The sequence below is a fragment of the Notechis scutatus genome, chromosome 3 (assembly GCF_049901735.1).
Source record: "Notechis scutatus isolate UNSWTSFEM ecotype Mainland chromosome 3, rNotScu1.2, whole genome shotgun sequence".
Taxonomy (NCBI): Eukaryota; Metazoa; Chordata; class Lepidosauria; order Squamata; family Elapidae; genus Notechis; species Notechis scutatus.
The window spans coordinates 172,567,982-172,589,655 of NC_142011.1; the positions used below are offsets into that span (position 1 = coordinate 172,567,982).

General features: G+C 37.2%; 1 protein-coding gene across 1 annotated transcript in view; it reads left to right on the top strand.

Moving 5' to 3' along the window:
* Positions 1-8,296: 8,296 nt before the first annotated feature.
* Positions 8,297-21,674, top strand: part of NKAIN3 (sodium/potassium transporting ATPase interacting 3) — a 129,613-nt gene continuing 116,235 nt past the window's right edge. The window contains exon 1 of the mRNA XM_026689360.2: positions 8,297-8,733. Within this exon, the coding sequence (XP_026545145.1) occupies positions 8,680-8,733 (54 nt within the window). The 5' untranslated portion in view covers positions 8,297-8,679. The remainder of the gene's footprint in view (positions 8,734-21,674) is intronic.

The following is a 21,674-nucleotide window of genomic DNA, read 5'->3' on the forward strand; positions in this document are numbered from 1 at the left end:
TCCTACAGGCAAACAATATGTCATCATAAGAATGGTTTCTAACTTAACGTCTTTGGCAATACTGTGGTTATTTTCAGTATTTTAAACTATAGCTAAGGAGCTATGAAAAGAAAAATTCAACAAATGTCATAGTTTCCAACATATAGTAGCAGTTTGACTTAAAAAAACCTGAGCATAAACAATTACCAAGATGTGAGAAATTGATAGCTGATAAATTATTTAATAAGACCATCTTCTCCAATTTTGGTGCTAAGTTATATTGACTACAGTTCCCAGAATTCCTATCTAAAATGGCCAATGGAGTATATTGGAATTCTGAACATTGAAACATTAATGTATTTGGAAGGTACTAAGGTGGGGAGGAAGACCGAACTTAAAGAAAGCAGGATTTATATTACAAGTGAGGGACCTAATAAACAAGGAATCAGGTGAAAAAAAGAGGTATATAGAGAAACAGCCTACAAACAGGTTAATGGTAAAGGGATAGACACCATTTTGGCCAATGAAGTCAATGAGATAAAGATCACTCTGATTATTGTAAAATAGGAATATAACCCATGTCTAAGTAAATAGACAAATCTGTATTTTCCCCCAATAACCAAAGTAATACTTTAAAAAGATGTTAATATATCCAGCATAAATGCAAGTTAAATAACTTTTGATTAATTGTGGAATAGATTGTCAGTAAAGTTTTGTTTCTGGCCAGTAATTATTTCCACAATTATTGACTTCTAAGGTACTGTGGTAGGAGCTTTGCAATGGAGAAGGGAAGTTTAGTCCCCTCTTCTAAGCTAATTGCCCCAGGGACCAAATTGTTAGGAACCCCTTGGTCTCCAATTGTTAGTAAATTATAGATCTCCAGGATGTGGTTGGTGAGCATGCAGACCAGGAATATATTACTGTGGCTTGGCTGAATAGCAGTAGGAATATTGTCCTGATGTAAATATGCCCTTAAAGGCTTCATTTTCCTGCAACAAGCATGATGCCAAGAAATGAAGTCTGCTGTGATTGTTCCTAAGAGTAGAAATTATAGAGATGACTGAATGAGAATGTCTATGCATCAAATTGGGCTACTGTGACCAGCTACAGCTGCTGTTGGTATACTCATTGCTCCAGGATCTTTATCTCAGGTTGGGTGTTGGAAATCCCCCAACGGAGATATTGGAGTGGAAGCAACCAAAAGGTTGGGAGGACCAGAAGGAAAAAAGTATGCATTGTTAGAATGTTCAGAGGAGGCTTTTAGGTTAGAAATTCATTTTTAAGTCTATATTGGAACTGATCCTATAAGGAACTTAACTGTAAATAATGTTATTAGTTTTAAACAAATAAGTTTAATGAAGATAAACCTATATTTCCATTTCCAAGAAAAATGACAGGGGTTTTTCATTTCATAGTTACATTTCTCTAATGTAAATTATTATTATTTGTGATACAGCACCACAGATGCAGTTATTTATTGAAATAATGTTGCAAATCAGTATAGTAGGTTGGCTGCATCTACTGCCTTTAATTAACTCATAATCAGGTTTTTGAGGAAAACAGGATAAAATACTAGAACATATATTATTTGCTGTAACATTTACTCAGAAACAAAACCTTACAAAGGGTTTAATGTCATTTGTTTAGTAAACAATCACATATCAAAATAAATGTTAGATGTTTTACTTCCAAATGCCAGTGTTTAATAGAAAATATCAGTTTTCCAGAACAGAATAAGAGATATGTAGTATCATAATGAAAGCTATGATTTGAAATGGGCCTCTAGCTATTTGCTGTTCTTGATAAATGGAGGGGTTTTTTTTTATTCCAAGGAAGAGAGAAATAAAGGTAAGTACAAATTTAGGCTAATCAAAAGTAATCCAGAATGCCTCAACTACCTGTGCTGTGCTGTGAAATCTGGTTTCTTTTAGGTAGGCAAGAATGCAGGCATGCTGGAGAATACAAACTGACTGGGCTTGTGGAGAACTGAAATGATAAAAAGGAAATAAAACAAACCCAGTCCACTCAGAGTAACACTTATTACCTAAGCTAGGGGTGAAAAGGTAGAGTAATGGAATTAACGGTTCTGATAATTCTTCCAGCCAATTCTCATCTTTGCCAAGTTATGGCATCTTCTGCCATTTATGAAAAACACTCCTTGTTCTAAAACCCAAGGGAACAACAGAATCTTTGTTTGGTCCATCTGTAATTTCAGTGTTTATACTAAGTGCCAACAACTTTCAAAAAACAAAACAAAAAAACCCAAGGTTCTTCTTGTGGGGAAAGTAGGAGGCATGAGTATTAGGTTTATTTGCCACCTTGACCTATATATAAAAAAGGTGGGATAAAAGTCTAATTATCTTCTCCTTGTTACTGTGCCAAATTAAAATTATTTTTGCAATGAATATTTTTAAAATTAAACATCCAATCCAATATTTCACTGCTGTAATAATAGGTGTCACTGAAACTTGATATGTATATATTTACTGAGACTTGGTATATATAACTTTTCAATTCTCAAATCAAGTTAGAGAGACCAAAATGAAGATAGATGCAGTAACTGTGAAGCCAATTACTCTGTTATATTGCATTTGTTGGATCATTCAGCATTAGTCCAATTACCTTAAAAACAAGCTCCATCTACGGCCTACCATATTTTCTACAGAACATTATGATTCAAATCCATTTAACCAACAGTCTGAAATCTCTTTAATTGGTTTGGATGTTTCAATTGAAAATTATACATTCACAACAGAATGTGCACAGTTTAATATCATATATGTTTATATCTTTATGAATTAATGTTGGAAAACTAATCCAACATTTATGCTTCAAGAAATGCAGTGTGTGTGTACAGTATTTGTAAAATTTCACAGAAATAACTTGATATCTTAATGTTTGTATTTTTTTATCAAGAACATTATACAATAATACTTTTTTGTATTTATTCTCATTCTGGTGACTGTTTTTTGATTGTATGACTTTAGAGAATCACTCTCGTACTTAGAAAATTGATATAATAATCGCAAAAGATATTGAAATAAATGAAGCTATTCCTTCTCAGGCATAATTTTCAAAAATGTAATGAATCCACATTTTTTTAATTTCCTGCAACTTCATTAAAAAGCTGATATTCTTGTAACTGTATAGCCCTACGTGGACAAATATGACAGATTGAAATAATTAACTTTTTAAGCATAATTTCCCCAATTTCTTGAGAAACCCTTCTCAAATTTTCCCAGACTGAAGAAGTACAGATTTTCTAGTAATCTTGACTATTTTTGTACCTAAACTACCATGTCTACAACAGATGTGTTCAGCAACTTTTCTTAAAGAGTTTGGCAATTTATTCAGTTTACTCATTACAAAACAATTGTTATTAATGTCTTCTCAGATAACTCATTGAATTCAGTAAAGTATTGGTGTAGCAAACAATGAATTGCTCATTAAGTTCCAGAAGTCTCACAGATTACAATTTCAGAGAAGATTATCTATCTATCTATCTATCTATCTATCTATCTATCTATCTATCTATCTATCTATCTATCTATCTATCTAGTTATATATACATACACATATAAATACACATAAATATACCATCCTTCCATAGAAAGAGAAAGAGAGGGAGACAGAAAGGGGGGGGGGGAAGGAGGGAGTATATATATGTGTGTGAGTGTGTCTGTATAGGATATATATGCATTTAAAGTTACATATATAGTCCCAGTACCTCTCATCAATGATCCTTCTGAGGACCCGCTGGTAATTCAGCAATATCAGGAAGACTATAGACTTCCAATGATTAAACCAAAGAGCCATGGAAAAAGAAACAATATGATTCTTTTTCCCACATGTCTCTTTGATTTATAGAAATATAACGCTGAAAATATACTTATTTCAGAGTGACATATTGTGTGTTACCAGTTTACATTGTCATTTTAAATTAGTGTACTCAAATCTCATTTCAAACTTTATTAAATCGTCAATATTATATAAAGAAAGTTTGAATTATTTTATGAATATATAATTAATTTACATCCTAATAGCAATTTGTGGATGCCTTGGAAAAAATATTTGGCATTTCTGTACCTGTATCTGAATTTCTAAACTTTCAGGTTTTAGAGTTGAACAATTTATAGACAACCAATTCATATATAACAGGGAAAATCTGTACTTTTCAAAGAGAACTAATTAATGGTTTTCAAAGATTATTGAGAAATTACATTGTAGTTTTATGTATTCTTGAAGCAAAATATTTTCATCTCAACAAATGTTCAGGTCATGAATTAAAATGTTTCTATCTCATTGGAGAAATTCCTGATGCTTAAAGGGACAATGGCTCAGGCTTCAAGACTCTTATACTGTAGGTGAAATTGTTCTCCTTTGTATGTTTAATACAAGTATCTGACTTGGTTGCACTTTGATTCATTTACCTTTGTCAAATTAAACGAGTCATTTAGCTAAGTCATTCTCCCCAGGGGTTTTTCCAAAACTAAATCTGTGAACCTATGATTGCATGAATCCTCCTGAGAGTGATTGCCATGAAAAAAAAACTATGCTTGCTTCTAATTAGTCAAATGAAGAAGCTAAAAAGAATCCAAATCCCAGCCAATGAGAGCAAAGTAGAATAATCATTATTAATTAGGTTAATATCGGGGCAAAGAAATATTGCAGCATCTAATTCATACAATGCAATGAAACCATAAAAGGAAGATGTAATGTAGGGCCAAAGGTCTACCACACCAGGCATCCTTAATCTGGTGCTCTTTATTTCATTTCCAACATGAAGATTGTTACTAGTCGGAGTGGTTATAGATTTTGTGTGTTACTATAGGTCCATTTTACACTCCAAGAAAAAGGAGATATTCCAGACCTGTCTATTTCATTATGCTTGAAGAGCAAAGAGACCTTCTGCAGAGTTAAAGAGAAGGTGGTAAATGGTAATAATGAAGAGGGATAAAGCATGAACCGGATCAAACTCATATGACTCCTTTTCTTTTGAAATACTTTACAAAAAGAGCCAAGTTGTTATTTTCTAAACTTTTGATGTTGAAAATCATTTCTGGGAAATAAGCTTATTTAAATAACTTCATAGCTCAGTTTTTGGTGACTCCAATGTGATTGTATGATTTATTTCAGTTTCTTGTATAGATATGTGTATAATAAGCAGCAGTCCAAAGCTGGCAGGATAGTGTGAATGTTCTTATTCTTTTCTATGTGCTTTGGATAAAATAGGTCATGCACCACGCTTGTCAGTACCTTACTAGTTCACAAATAATTCATTTGTATATAATTGAGCTGGATATCACGGAGGATTTTCTCCTAGATATATAGGTTGGAACATTCAAATCTGATTGCAGTATTCAGCATCCTAATTAAATTACATTTAGAATACATTACTCATTTCCAGAAAGATTATATTTTTTATTAGAAAGAATTAGATTTTGACCTATTTGAAAATATTTCTGTTAACATATTATCTTGTGAGCAGGACATTGGTGACATAAATTATAGAGAGCCATTCTACACAGTTGAAGATTCAGCATGATAGCAACTTTTGAGCAAATCATTTTCTTGATTGAACCTCTATTACAAATTCACATGAATAAGGAAGACCTGGAAACAACTACTAACTTTAAGACTATTTAAATGAGAGCCAATATCACATGACTCTTCATAGAACATGCAAATTCATGAAGATTTGTGCTTTAGATTTATGCCTTTGCCTTACAGTATGAGCGAGTTGTTGACTTTTTTTTACTATTGCTACTTGGATGTTGTGAGAGATGCCTTTTAATTTGATGATGCTTCCATGAAGAAGCCACATAAAATAATATGAAACAAATAAAATGCATGGTGGTATCCAAAATAATATATAACAATCATATGTATGATTATTAGGGTTCAGTATGATACGAAGAAATACTGCTTAGGAAATATTCAATCAAGAGAGAGAAAGAGGAGCCTCCAAGGGCTTAACAGTCAGAGAAAGAAACTTAGGAAGGACCTGCCCTAATTGGTCAGACAGTTAAAAGTGGCAGTGGAACTTTATACTTTCAGACTGGCAATGACTCTGGTAACAGACTTATAATAAAGTAGAATTAACTCATCTACTTTTCTTTCCTGTCTGGTTTACCTGTGATAGCTGATATCAATCACTGTTTCCTAGGCAACATCTATTCCTGTCATTCCCCCAAGATCATCCACACATTCTATTACCCAACTTGTGACCTGTTGGGTCATTGTTTCAGATATATTTATTTAGCTAAATAGAGAAATAGAATGAACACAGGCATAGAAGCAGTGGGAGATAAGCAACTTCCAACATCCTATCAGCTACCTCATTGACTTTCCCTATAGGAAGCCAGGAGACAGCATTGGAAATGGCCATCACATGACCGTGCCATACAATGATGCAGCAGCACTGAAACAACCAGAACTTTGTCCAATATCAAAATCCCATTGGAATCATGGGTGCTGGGCATATTCTATATATCAGCTCATTTGAGATATCTTAATTCAAAAATTGTTGCCCTATGATGCATATTGTACAACATTGTATTTTTTCATTAAACAGTGTGGGTCCTTTCCCTACCAGTTTGGTATAGTAGTTATGGTGCTAGCTTACCAAGATATGGTGAGTTCTAGTTCTGCCTTAGGCATGAAAACTGACTGAGTTACTTTGGACCAGTCAACCAATCTCTCAGCCAATCCCCTACATGGCTGTTATGGGGAAAATAGGAAGGGGAAAGTGTATTAGACGTGTTTGCTGCTTGAATTTCTTTTAAGTAATAAAGGCAGAATAAAAATCTAATAAAAAATAATTTTAGCAAGTGAATTGTTGCTATTCAGCTATAGAGATGTCCCAAAAGGAGCAGCAAAGTCCCAAGTGTTCCATTGGCCTTAAGAACATTTTTAAGAGAGATAAAGAGGTCTATTGTCTTCTTGAGTTTGGAAGTATGAACACTGTGTATACTACACATTTGAAGGAAACATTTATTTGTTGAGAAAGAAAATCCGTTGCATATTGCAGATGAAAAAGAAATTGATCCTGTTCACACACATCCCCAAATGTTCATTGTGATTTATTGAAAACATGGATGTGTAGCATACATAGTCTGAAGTATCCATGTGATATGACAAAAATATTTTCTCCCTTCCAACGATGTGTTTCAATTGGTTACTTAAATACAGTAATGCACACTTTGTAGAAATTACACTCTTTCTATCGTTTTGGCTTGACAGCTGGATTTTAGATCAATATGGGGTCAAAATGCTCAAGCAGCATTCAAAATTGAACGTTTTGTTTTGGCTTTCTTTGCAACTTCAAGATTGCAAGATGGAATCTCAACTCTGCTCAGAGCCTCGATATTTCTTTCCAAAGTTCTGTTTAAGGAACACACCTGTGATTTCACATTTAATGCAGTTCTGTGACTTTCAAGTTCTTTGGGGAAAATTTCGCTGTTTTCCTAAAATCAGATAAATAGTAAGAAAATAAAGAGATAGTCCTTGTTATTCCCTTACCAGTGGGTATATTTTGTTCCAAGAAAGTGTCTATATGGGCTTCATAGCAAAGATTTGCGCACTACCCTAGCCCCTGCATGGTGCTCTTCGGTTTGCGGTAAGCAAATGCGGTAGGAAATCAATGGCACGCGCGCTAATGTCTGCAAACGTTTTCCTTTATATTTTCACCGTAGTTCAAGCGGATGGAGATTAACTCTCAGCAAGCTTGTCTCCTTGAAAGCGCTCCTCCTTTGGTGCATCGCCTGAGTTTGGTTCCCGTTAGAATAGTCTGATCACTTGCTTTCACTGACTCATAGCTACGGTTGGCGAGTTGAAGACATTAGTTTGGGGGTTCAGCTTTCCGCCGGAGACTCGCGGAGACCCCGCGCGGTCTTTCGGGCTAGCCCTTTGCCTTCTTCGGCTCTCTCGTCCTTTTAACTCCCCCACTCACCCTTCCGAGACCTCCCCCCCGCTCACTTTCCTCCAGTGCTAGGCGAGCCGTCGGAAGAAGCCCTCCTCTGGCCACGCCTCGGGTGGACTGTCTCGTCGCTCCCCCACTCCGCCGTGCCTCCTCTCAACAAAAGCCCTCTTTTCGCGCACCCCCCCCCCCCACGGCACTGAGACGCGTCTCCGCTTTGCCGCTGAGCGCGAGGGCGCCCTAAACCCGCCGCCCCTTTTACTTTTCGCTCTTCCCGCGGGAACACCTGCCGGCTGTTCGCAGTCGGGTTCCTGGCCAAAGGTCCCTGCAGACCCATTCACGTTTCCTTTCTTCGGCCATTGACAATTCCGAAATCCCGCCCTCCCGCTCGCCGGTTTCACCATTCACAAGTCTCATTCATAGGTTCGCCTGACACCACACGCCGAGACCCACGCGCGCCCACTCCTCTCTCCCCCCTCCTCCCTCCAGCCACACGCCCACCCCTCAGCCTCCCCCTCCAGCTGAGGGACACTAAGCAAGCGGCTGGATGCCTCGCTCCGCTGCCAAGCTGTTCTCATCTCCTTCCCCGGGGCTGAGGCGAAAGAGATTTCCCCCTCCCTGCTTCTAAACAAAGAGGTTTTAACCGGCGCACGAGGCGAGAGCGGCGGGGAGTCGGGGGGGGGGGCGTCTGTCCGGATGTGGTGAGAGCTGTGCCTGGCTTGGGCTCGGAGAGAACTGCAGAAACGGGAAAACGGCGCCTCCGGCTCCGGCGAGCTTCTACCATGGGATGCTGCACTGGGCGCTGTACGTTGATCTTCCTTTGCACGCTGCAGCTGGTGAGTAGCAAGACTTGCCCTTCGCCGAGGCGTCGCTGGCTTGGGATCTTTTCCCTTCGCGTCAGCTTGGGAGCGTTGCGGAAAGAAACCTCTCGGTTCTGTCCCCTTCCCCCTGGGTTGTGAAGCGAATTCAAGCCGGTCGCTCTTTGGGATTGACTTGCCCAGGCGTAATGCGGATTGGTGAGCTAGTCCCCCTGGCGCTCCCTGGGCGTTGGAAACACTTCGCCGGGGGGGTCTTCTCTGCCACTGGCTGACAATAATGGGAACTGGTCCCGATTGCATGCAAAAGCGGTGTGTGTGTGTGTGTGTGTGTGTGTGTGTGTGTGTATGCACGCGCGCGCGAGTTGGGGCGGGTGTAGGTGCGCGGGCGATTGCAAGCATGACCTTCTAAGTATGATCAACTTCTTGGAGGCAAAAGGATGTCCCGAAAGCGAGGCAGCGGGCAAGTCCCGTCTGCTCTCCTCCCAAGTCCCTTCTACCTCTTGGGAGCATCTTCTGTGGGCGACCCATCTAACAGCACGAACCGGTTCCCAAGCTTCAGCTAATATTGCTGTTCAGCTGCAGAGATACAGCCAGCTCAAGAGAAGCAAAGAAGACTCAAGTGTTCTGCTGGTCTTAGGGTTGCTTTCCTGGAAGGGAGGGAGCTGTTTGTTGAGCAGCTGCCATTGTCAAATAGACGTGCCCGATTGCTTCCCTCCTCCACCCCTCCTTGGGTCGGATGTGTCAACCTTCTGTGTGTGTTATTATGTGGAGGAAAAGCTTATTTATGGAAAACGGGGCTCTGGCAAAAAGCATTGCACATTATCCAGGAAAGCAAGTTGATCCTTTTCAGATTGAACACATGTTCAAGTGCTCAATTGTGACCCTTTGGAAAATAACATGCATTCATATGATACAACGTATATTTGTGTTCTTTTTCTTTGGATGATGATACTGACCTCCAGTTGGAAGACAGAGTCCTGGGCAATTCCTTGCCCTTCCTCTGCCCCCTCCCATCTCTTGAGTATCACTGAATGTGTCCTATAGCTGCCCGTTGTTTGGATTTTGATCTTCATCCTAATTTAACTTGAAGGCAGCTAAGTATTGATGAGAAGAAGAGGTTTCTTTCCTTTCTAAATTGGTTATTTAAATATTGCACATTTCTGTGGGGAATTTCATTCATTATATTGTCTCAGCTTTACAGCTGGGTTTTAGAAGCATTTTTGTGATCGATATGAGGTCAAGATATTCAAACAGTATTCCAGGATCTAATAATGAATAAAATGACTCTCCGTTTTCTTTTCTTTTCTTTTCTTTTTAAAAGTCCCTTTGGGACTGCAAAGTGATATCTCAACTCTGCTGGTGCTGGAGATACTCAGCTCTGTTAAGAACAGAAGTGTGATTACAAAATATCTGTTGGAGTGTTAGTTTATTTTCCAATTATTTCAGTGTTTTGTTTTGTTCACATATAGAAAAGCAATACAACCAAAGAAAATGAATGACATAATCCCTGTTACTTCATTAATAATAGTGGAGGGATACGAATGTTTTCCTCTGAGTAAAGTCCATTCTAACTACATAACTTTATTTATAATGTTGTTGGGTTTCTTCTGAATAAATGGGGCAGGGGCTTACAAAGCAAATTTTTCTCATAGCAAATTTTATAAATTAGTGGATTTTCATTGCTTATTTCAACTGATATAAAAAAAATCAGTAAAATTATTAGGATATAAGACTCCCTGTCATATCAAAAAGCTCTAATTTTAAGTTAGTTGTTTGCTTTTAGTGTTTTTAGAATTTCTATTGATTCATAGTTTATGAGCATTTTATGATTTGCTTATTAGTTGTACACCAAAGAGTACAATCTTGAGATATTAGGTTTAGACTGTATGCATTTGGAATTAATTTGGAAAATAAAGAAGCAGGATATTGCAGAAAGCTTTCCTATGGGGATCTTCTTCTAAATTAATATTGTCCAATCTACATCTCTGGAAAGTAAGTTGGTTGGAAAAGGCCTTAGGGGAATTTTGGCATCATACTTGGAACCGGAAGTGGACTTTGCAGTGAATGGCCATGTCCTCTCTTGATTGATCTTTATATATAAGTATACAATTAAGCAGGTGCTGAAGTTGCCTCAAGAGTAATAAACGGAGATCACCACAATCATATTAAAACAATGAGTGTTCTTTAGCCACAATTTATTGAACAAGTCAGAAACAATTCCTAATCTTGAAGGAAACCACCGTTCCCATTTTTTGTCCTGGCCCCCTTTTGACACTGTTCTTTCTTTACACATTTGTGGAGAGCTAGGCAACCAATAATATACCATATCTGATCCTCAGGCTAACTTCTTGTAATCCTGACTCTCATTTCTAAACTTTATTAAAAGGCATCACATTGCTAATAAAACCTATTTAGCTACTCCCTGTGGCCTGCAACTTGTAAGGGAGAAAAGAGGATGATGGGGAAAGAAGAGGGAAAGAAAGCTAATGTGAGAAGCTAACTTTTGACTCTACCTGGTGCTTGATTGTTTCTGTTTCCACACCACTCATATACCCCAAATTCCTGAATAATTTACAACTAACACACTGTGGTCCTCAGCACAAAAAGGATGCCCATCTCTGGGTAAAAATAACCAGGAAGAAATCAGGAAACACACATGCCCTACATCACCATTCACAAATCCCACTAAACCACAATATGTTGTGTTGCATTTAGTAAGTTAACTTAGGCCTGCTATTTTAGCAGAGGAAAGTTTATTCATTAATGTATTAATGGGATTGGTGAATGAACTATAATTTGTTAAAGCAGCAGAAGGCCAGTCAAAAACAAACCACATTATAGTGTTGTGACGTAATATAGGGTTACTGCAAGTGTCAGCTCAGATAAAGGGCAAGTAATAATTATTACAATCATGGCATAAATACAAGAGTTTATTAATACTTGCAATATAATCTTATGAATGTTTATTTGGAAATAAATATTTAGTGCATCCTAGTTGTAATTCTTTACATAGTACAATGGCAGCTCAGTGTGCAATAACCTATTATATAAGTTACTGGATGCACTGAGCCTTATTTCCAAGTGAAGCTTTCCCAGATGGCTATTAATTTCCGTGCAAGAAAAAGAGCAATATACTATTCTTATAACAGTTAAGTGCACCATCATGCCTACCGCCCCTGTCCTATTGTCCCCATTTATTCGTACCTATTTCCTGTATTCTTACTCATGTTTATACTTATGCCTATTATCTTGTAAGCAATTGACAAATCAAATAAATCAAATAAATAAATAAAATATAAGTTACTGAATACACTGAGCCTTATTTCCAAGTTAAGCTTTCCCAGATGGCTATTAATTTCCATGAAGAAAAAAGAGCAATATACTATTCTTATAATAACAGTTAAGACTATTTCATGGGAGAATATCAAAACTCTGAGAATATGACAGGAAGACAGCACAGAAAAGCAACTAACTCTTCCTACCTGAACAAAAAATGGTGAACAAACTGTGTTCCTTTCCTTTTTGTGCTAGTATCAATGAGAGTAAAAAATAATTGCATCAACTCTAGGGCTGATATTGTTTCCCCTTTTCCCTTTGAGATCATTTGAATTAATTTATTGTTAATTAATTGGATCCCAGTACTTTCAAAATACCACTGAGATAAAAAAAAAAACCTATGAAGCAGATGGAACCTATTAATGCATTTTTAGAAGTTCTATTCCTCCACTTGGCAAATAAGACCCATCTCAAAATGGTACATCTTACAGAACCGCCTGTGTGTTACTGCTCCTTATCCAAAGTTTTTTCTTTATACCGTAATCATCTGAGTTACCACTAATGAGCCAATCATCATGAGAACATGAGGAGATGCTGTCAGGTAATGGTGGGTAGCATAGATGGCATAATAGTTTAAGATGCTCCACCACTATATTCCCATTAACCATGAGAGATTATAATCCCATGAGATGTGAGAAACAGCAGTGAAATCAGTTGTGTTTGGTGTTGCAGAGATGAGTGACAGAAGTAGTTATTTAGTTACTATTCTAAATGAAAGCTCAAAGTAGAAGTCTCTAAGTATGTTTTCTTTTTCTTTTTAAACAGCTCATTCTTATAATAAAGCTAGTACACTTATCTGTTGAAAGGAGGCTGGTAGGAATATATGGTTGGTTTGCAAAGGGTCCCTAACCTAAGAAAGAAACAGAGTACCCTCAGAGACCTTTATACTGTATGACTCCTGCTAGCTGGTAATGTTGGAGAGGGGGAGGGAGGCTGTGTGTGATCCAATGTTGATTTTCTAAAACAGTTATGTGACTTATGCAAACACTCTGTGCCAACTGTATCCTATTTGCATAGTTGACTTCTGAATCCTGATAAAATACTGACAGGTATAGTAGGAAAACATCTGCATAGGCAATGCTTCCAAACCCTTAATTCTTGGGCAGTTCCTTCTGTTACTCAAACGAAGAAGCCAGATCTGTCTCAGAGCTATTAACTCCTCTGTTCTCCTTTGTTCAAGCCAAGAGGATAGGTTCTTACGACCTCTGCCTTTCAAATGTTCATTATAGTTCAGGAGTTACTCTAAATGTAATACAGTAGATGATAGAACTGCTAAAATAGTAACCAACTGAATATGGCAAGTTTGCTACTGTTCTCTCTGGTAGGTATTGATGTAAATCAGTTCAGTGTTAATTCTGTTTGCTGTTGAGTATTATGTCTGTCATCTGAAAGATATTTTATAATCAGTTTGAATGTTTTCATTTTATGGATCAGTAATTAAAAATATTAGAAAGCAGTCTAAAAGGTTTGATTCTAAAATTAGAAAGCAGAAGTAGCAAGGGTAGTTTGTAATGAAGCACTAGTTTATAAACAATGCCACATTTCATCAGCCTTTCAACTAAGGTGATAAAACTGCTACTGCTTGCCTTTCCCAGTGATAGAAATGGTGACACGAAGCCCGGGTTTTTCACACATAGATTATTTTCCTTTTGCATTACTTCAGGATTTGATTGATTCACACATGCAAAATATTAAAACAACAATCAAACAATACCTCCATAGCACTTTATAATACTTTTGCATTATTTATGCAAAGTGTAATTTCTGTTTATGAGAGTGTATCAATGCAGAATATCAGTATGGTGTTTTGTGTCTTTCTTTTGCTTAGATTATGAAAACAGCACTGAAAGAAGGCAACAATTTGCTTCTTCTAGCATTTCTATTCTGATAAAAATATTATATACTGCCTTAATTATTTCCTGGAATGCTCAGTATTTCTGGTATGATATTGGCAGGCTGTCAGGAATTTTAAGAGTTATCAGTAGAACTATGAAAATACAGAGTATATATATAACCAATAGAACTATTGTTGAAATAATTGTTACAACTAGATTTCTTCTAACAGGGTATGGATAAAACTCGATACAAAAGAGAAATTGCAACATATTGCTAAAATTCATAGCAAAATGAGATCTAAATAATATCCATAATATGAATAAATTGCATTTCCTTTAATTTATATTGTGACTTTCACCTGGTTTTAAATAGCAATCATAGGCTAAACATAAAAATACAGATAGTCCTTGTTAGGAATAACATAGGTTACCTAACGTAGTTTGGGTAAAATAATATATATAGACTATGATAGTGAGTTTAAGTGTGTGTCACTTTAACTGCAAAGCATGTAATTTTGGGTGCGGCTGTAAATCGCCATAGGAGGGAGCAAGAGAACTGGATTGATTGCTGGCTTACTGGATTGCTTGCTGACGATGATGGATTGTTATCTGCGTGTTCTCTGCTGTTGCTGAAGGAAGAAAGGAGGTTTGACTTCTTCATATTTCTACTGCAAAGAGATATTTTACTGGACTGATATTTGTAAGTTTACTGACCTCTTTTTCGACACTGGACTTTGCAATTGAATAATCCCCGGACGGACTGAACTAGTGTATGATATATGGACTGTTTGACTATGCTAAAACTATTACTGGAATAAACTATTTAACTAGCACAGTGTATCGTTTTACTGAGTGTAAGCTACAAAAACGTTTGTCTCACATATTTGCCTGCCTGCCTGACTGCCGTGCAGGTTCTGCTAGGGTGTATATCCCTAACACTGGTTATGGGCCCAGCTGCACAGTCAGACTAACCAGGATATAACAGGCTTATATAAAGTGAGAGTTTGTATAGTTACACAATACTGTAAACAGACAGCTGTGTTTTATTAATTATAGTTTAATATCCAGAAAAAGACGGCACAAGTCAATTTACAAAGTTTGTCTCTAATATCCAAACTGGATGGAACAAACTATGTTTCATGGTCTATGAAATGTAGCCTACTTCTACGCAGAGAAGGTTTGTGGAGTATAATTCAAAACCCACCAGAGGTAGATGCTTGGGATCCGGAGGATGAGGATGATGCTCAGAAAATACAAGAATATAAACTAAAGAATGAGCAAGCTCTCTGTATAATAGGACTGACACTCTGTGACCAGCAGCTTGTCCATATTCGTGGAGAAGAAACAGCTGCGAAATGTTGGGAGAATTTAAAGAAGATTTATGTTCGAGACAGTGTAGGAGCACATATAAATCTTACACGGAAACTGTTCAGAACACATCTTCAAAAGAATGGAGACATGTTGACTCATATAAACACAATGAAGAGAATTTTTCAGGAACTGCATGAAAAAGAACTTATCTTCACAGAACTCCATCAGGTTTATATAATTTTGTCTTCGTTAGATGAGAGCTATGACGACTATGTAACTTCACTGGAAGTACTGCCAAAAGATAACCTCACATTAACTGACATTACTGGCAGATTAATTGAAGAAGCCAGGAGAAGGCTTGAAAGGGATCAACTCAGAAGGGAACAACCAAAAGAAGATAAAGAATCTACGACAGCCTATACAATTAGAAAATATTTTAATTGTGGAGGAAAAAGGACATTTGGCTAGATTCTGCAAGAAAGGAAAACGCAACAATGCCAGCCAGAATGCTAAAAGGGATCAAAAGGATGAAAAATGCTTAGAGTTAGCCATATATAGCAACGAAACTGTAAATAATAATTTATGGGTTGTAGATAGTGGAGCATCGCACTGCATAACGAAAGATAAGAAAAGAGTTGTTAAGATGTCCACGAGTTCACAGCAGATATCGTTAGCTAATGGCTGGAAAATGAAAGCAAAAGGTGAAGGTATTGCACATTGTTCTTGCATAAAAGAAAATGTAAAAATGTTATATGTACCACAACTTAAGTTTAATTTGCTTTCAGTTAGTGTTTTGGTTAAACTAGGTTATATAGTTACCTTTAGGGGAGAAAACTGCATAATAGAAAAAGAAGGTAAAAAAGTGACTGCAACTTTAAAAGGTGAATTGTATGTGTTAAATGATAATTCATTAGAGGTAGCTAACACAGTATATAATAATGTTAAACCTCATGATGAATGCATACATTTGTTACACAGACGTTTAGGGCATATAAATTTTAAAATGCTCAAGCAAACGGTTGAACTGTCTGAAGGTATAAAACTGAAGCCTTGCAGTAAGTATTTGCACTGCAGTGCTTGCAGTCAAGAAAAAAGCAAGGTAATACCAGCAAATAGAATAAATGGATTTAAAACAAAGGAGCCTCTAGAGGTCGTATTTGCTGATATTATAGGTCCTAAAAAACCAAGTGTGGGAGGTGCTCGTTATATATTAAGCATAATGGATCATTATTCCAGATATGGTTTCTGTTATTTAATGAAAAGTAAAACGGAAACATATCAGAATTTCTTTAATTGGTTGAAGTTTGCAGAAAGAAAAACTAAAAGGAAACTAGTAACTCTTGTAACTGATAATGGTACGGAATTTATAAACAATAAATTCCAAAATAGACTGAAGATGGCAGGTGTTGAACATAAAAAGTCTGCACCATATAGGCCACAACATAATTCCTTTATAGAAAGACGAGGCCAAACAATACAGGCAATGGCTCATACTATGTTGTCGGATTCAGGATTACCTGAAACTTTGTGGGGAGAAGCAATAATGTGTGGTAATCATATATTGAATAATGTTGTTAACTCAACAACAGGTGAATTACCATTCACACGGTGGCATGGTAGAAAACCTGACCTAAGCTACATGCACACATTTGGAGCACCAGCATGGGTGCATATTCCTACACAATTGAGACACAAGGGTCAGCATAGGGCTAAAAAGTTATTCTTTGTAGGTTATGAATCTAATCACAAATCATACAGATTCTCAGAAAAAGGTACACCTAGAGTTTACTGTAGTGCTAGTGCACAATTCCTTGAACATGTAGGATGGGAAAAACTGGAACAAGATTCAAGTAAGGAAGTAATCATAGAAACCTACAAAAGACCAAAATCACATATCAGTAATAAGAAGAGTACAATTAAAGAGGAAATACAGGAAGAGCACATAGGACCAGAAGAGGAAGAAATAGATGAACAGGAAGAAATAGATAACCAGGAACAGGTAGTACATGAAAGTTCACCTGTAAGCCCTGTAATACCTAGACGATCAACACGTGAAACCAGACCACCTGACAGGTACCAAGCAAGTGTAGTTTGCCAAGTTAGTAAAGTTCCAACTACTGTTGAAGAACTTAGAATGCATCCAGAAAAGGAACAGGAAAATTGGCAGAGCAATGGAGAAAGAATTAAATTCATTAAAACAAATGCAAGTTTATGAAAATGTAATATTACCTCCAGGTGAAAAGTCCATTGGCTGTAAATGGATATTTAAATTAAAAACAGGTAAAAATGTATATCCCTAACAATTAGTGACTACTTCATACAACAACTCTTTGCAGTTACAATGGTAATGAAAAAGTAACTTTGCAACCAGTCATCACATTTATGACCTTTGCAGATCTTTAAAGCAAATGAAAGCTGAAGTAAAATCATAAACACACTTGTGGTTTTACTTATCAACCTCTTCACTTAACAATCAAGTTGCCAGTCCCAACTGTGATCACTACACGAGAACTATCTATAGTTTTCAAACCATATGGGCCTTGGCCTGGACCCTCCGCCCGCCTCGGCCAGGTCGGAGAATGCACCATTCCCCCGTACCTGCTTTACCCGAGCTTCTGCCTACTCGCCATTCACTTCACCCGGTTCGGGGAATGCACCATTTTCCCGTTCCAGCCTTGCCTGGAGACTCCACCCACCTTGGCCGGGTTGGGGAACACGCCATTCCCTGTCTCTGGCCTTTCCTTGGAGCCTCTGCCCGCCTTGGCCAGGTCGAGGAACCACCATTCCCCTGCTCTGGTCTTACCCTAGAGTCTCCACCCGCCTTGGCCAGGTTGAGGAACTGCCATTTCCTGGCTCCAGCCTTGCCCCAGAGCCTTCACCCGCCTTGGCAGGTCAGGCAACGTGCCATTCCCCAGCTCCAGCCTTGCCCTGGGCCTCTGCCCACATGCCATCACTCCCCTCTGGCTTCAAACTATGCCCAAGCCAAAACAACTTATTCAGCCTGCGAGGAGGTGGCATGGGCGCAGGAGGCCCAAAGCGGTTTGGGAATGGCCCGGACAGTTCTTCTTACCTGTAAAATGTCCCATCCAGAAAATGTTGCAGTGGAGATCTTGAAGCTACTTCTTCCGTCCCTTTCCGAGTCTAGGTCACTCGCGGAGACACTCCATGTGCTCTCTGGGTTGGCAACTTCTCTTCACTGCTGCTCTTGCTGGAAGAGTGTCTTGTGCAATTCAGTAGCTGTGAGCCACTGCTTTCCTCTAAGTCCCATCCAGAAAGTGCTGCAGCTGAGAGAAATAGCATTCAACATAGCTGCTGCTTCTCTGTGCCATAGCGCTTTCTGAATGGGACTTAGAAGAAAGTGGCAGCTCACAGCTACTAAATTGCACAAGACCCTCTCCCAGTAGTGTGGAGAGAAGCAGCTGCTACCCCAGAGTGCAGAGATAGAGGGGAGCAGGCCCTGAAATGCAACTTGGTCAGTCTCTCCTCATGTGTGGAAGCCACATTTTTGGTGAACCAGTGTGAAATTTTTTGAAATCCACCCTGATTTTTTTGATTTTTTGAATCAAATTTTGAATCAAAATTTTTTGAAATCACCTAGAGTTGCTCTGTGAGTGAGATGGGCAATTTCCAAATTTGATAAATGAATAAATATAGACTGGAATGCAAATAGCTTAACTTTCCAGTTTAAACAGGATTATACCCTCTTTTCCTTCAAATAGTTGTGTATCAAATTAAATTAACTTGGAAACAAATTAATCATGTTAAATGGTTCTATGATTAAGCCTGGCATGAAATTGTGAATTTGAGATAAACAGTTAAAGTCTGCCTTTCCCAACGATCTTCCACTGAGCTTAGAAAATGTTCTGCTTTTATTACAGTGAGTTGAAATTCCTTAACACAAACCGCTAGAGGCAAAAGTTTGTAGTATGAACTTGTTCCGCCTCTCTGCTGTTTATAGTCAAATGTTTGTGATTCTCTTAAGAATCTGTACCATACAGCAATGCCAAATCTTTCTGAAGAGCACCATAAAAATTTCTGCTATCCAGTATGAACTACAAATCTCTGCATAATTTTTAAATTCAAGAATATATTTAATGGCCAGCAACAGTCTAGTTTTATGAAACATTTTGAAGAAACAGGGAGATGGTTAAATTTGCTAATAATTTTTGGATTTGGGTCATAGAAAGAAAATTAAATCTCTTATTTTTAGATAAATAAGAGATTATAGGATCTTTTTGTTCTTGCTTACATTTACTTTTATTACATTCCTTAAAAGTACTCTTTTGTGGTGTTAGCTATACTGAATGATACTATTTCAAAAATATCTTTCGAATCTTTAAAATGTTGCAACAATTCATTGATTTTACATTTCAGCATAAGAAAGAAGCTTATTGAAATGTGTGAAATCATTCTGCTAAGAGTGCTGTTACAGTTGACCATACATATCATGCCATACTAGAAATATTCCTCAACTTAGTCCTCAACTTGTGATCACAATTGAGCCCAAAATTCCTAATGCTAAATGAGACAGTTAAGTGGATTTTGCCCCAATTTATAATCTTTCTTGCCACAGTTGTTAATTGAATCACTCCAGTTGTTAAGTTAGTAACATGTTCTTTAAGTGAATCCGGCTTCCCCATTATTTTGCTTGTCAGATGGTAGTAAAAGGTGACCACATGACCAAGGACACTGCAACCATCATAAATGTGAGTCAGTTGCCAAGCATCTGAATTTTGATCATGTCCCCATGGGAATGCTGCCAAGTGTGAAAAATAGCCGTAAGTCACTTTATTCAGTGCTGTTGTATCTTTGTATTGTCACCAAATATTGTATTGTCACCAAATGAACTGTTGTAAGTCGAGGACTATCAGTGTGTTTTTAAAATACTTTGGAATTGTTATTATTATAGAAAAAGAGAGATTGATATTTATAATTTATCTATCAAGAATGCATAAATAATATTTGCTACATGCAGTAATGTAGAGTTGTAATTGCAGGAATGTTCTTATCTGGATGGCAAACCTCAGGTAATGAATGTTTATAAAGCAAATACAACTCAGGCAAACAAAGTCACTAATGTAAAGGAGGATTATAGAGAGGAAGTAAACATATGTTAGACTTTAACTAGAACTAATTAATTGTGTTAATTACTATGCTAAACAGTAACGAAAGTTAAGCAGAAACCAAAGTTAACCAATGTTAGAGGATTACTAAAAATGTGTATAAATGCAAGACTAGACTCCAATAAAGTTCATCATGATTCATTTGATCATGATCAAACACCTCGACTGCCTCGTCATTACAACACAGTAATCCTTGCAATAAACAAATACAATAAAAATAAAACCCCATTCCTAAAGTCCCATATATTCACAATGTTTGGTAAGGTGGTTATTTTGCTAGAATTCTATTAAGTCATGTCAATGTACTATGAATGGGGAAAAATATATTCAAATATTTTGCCAAAATGTGAATAGAAGATAGATATGCTCTACTTGAATATTTCTGAAGATTAAGTGCTCTCTTATCCAATATTTTCTAATCCTCAGTTATTTAACAATAGTAAACATTTGACTTTATTTTTTAAAAAAAACCTAGCCTGAAGAAATCATGAATTTTTGAAGAAATGAGGCAAGGAAGCAGTGGACTAAGTTCTGACACTGAAAACATACCTTGCTATGTTCCAAAACTGGTGCTTTATAATATGTTGGATTATAATTCCTGTAATACTGACTTGTTATTCATGTTGGCTGGGAATAATGGGAATTATCAAAGCAGCCTACGAAGCACAGAAGCTATTAGAGTTAGAGAAGATTATTATTAGAAGGCACAAGGCAACCCATAACCTGTTAGGTCATAGTTTTAAGAGATATTTCCTTACCACATTCCTTAATGCCTTCAACAGTGACAGGGTTTGTAAGGTACTAGAAAATTTCTTAAAAATTCAAGGAGAAATTCAGATATGTATCTACCTTGGAAGTAGTCCAGGTGAGCTATATATTACAGTCAAGCATGAGAGTTGATCTCCACATTTGTTTTATGATATTTTGTATTATGTCATAAAATGCTTTATGATTATGTTTATGTTATAAAATGTCAAAAAAAAAATTCTAAATTTCAATTCCATGAGAATCTTGGATTTTGGACACATTTTTAAGTTGGCCCATTTGAAGTTCAAAAAAGATTTGCTCTATAAAAAAGATTTGCTCATTTCACCCAGTTAAAGGTTACAGACACAAGAATTTTAGTAGTACAGGTGGTCCTCAACATACAACAGTTCATTTAGTGACCGCTCAAAGTTACAACGGCACTGAAAAAAATTGACATTACCATTTTTCATCCTTACAACCCTTGCAGCATTCTCACATGATCAAAATTCACTTGGCAACTGACTCACATTTATGATCATTGCAGTCTTCTAGGAATCGTGTGATGATCATGTGATCATGTGAATCAGAAGGTTTTGCAACCTTCTGA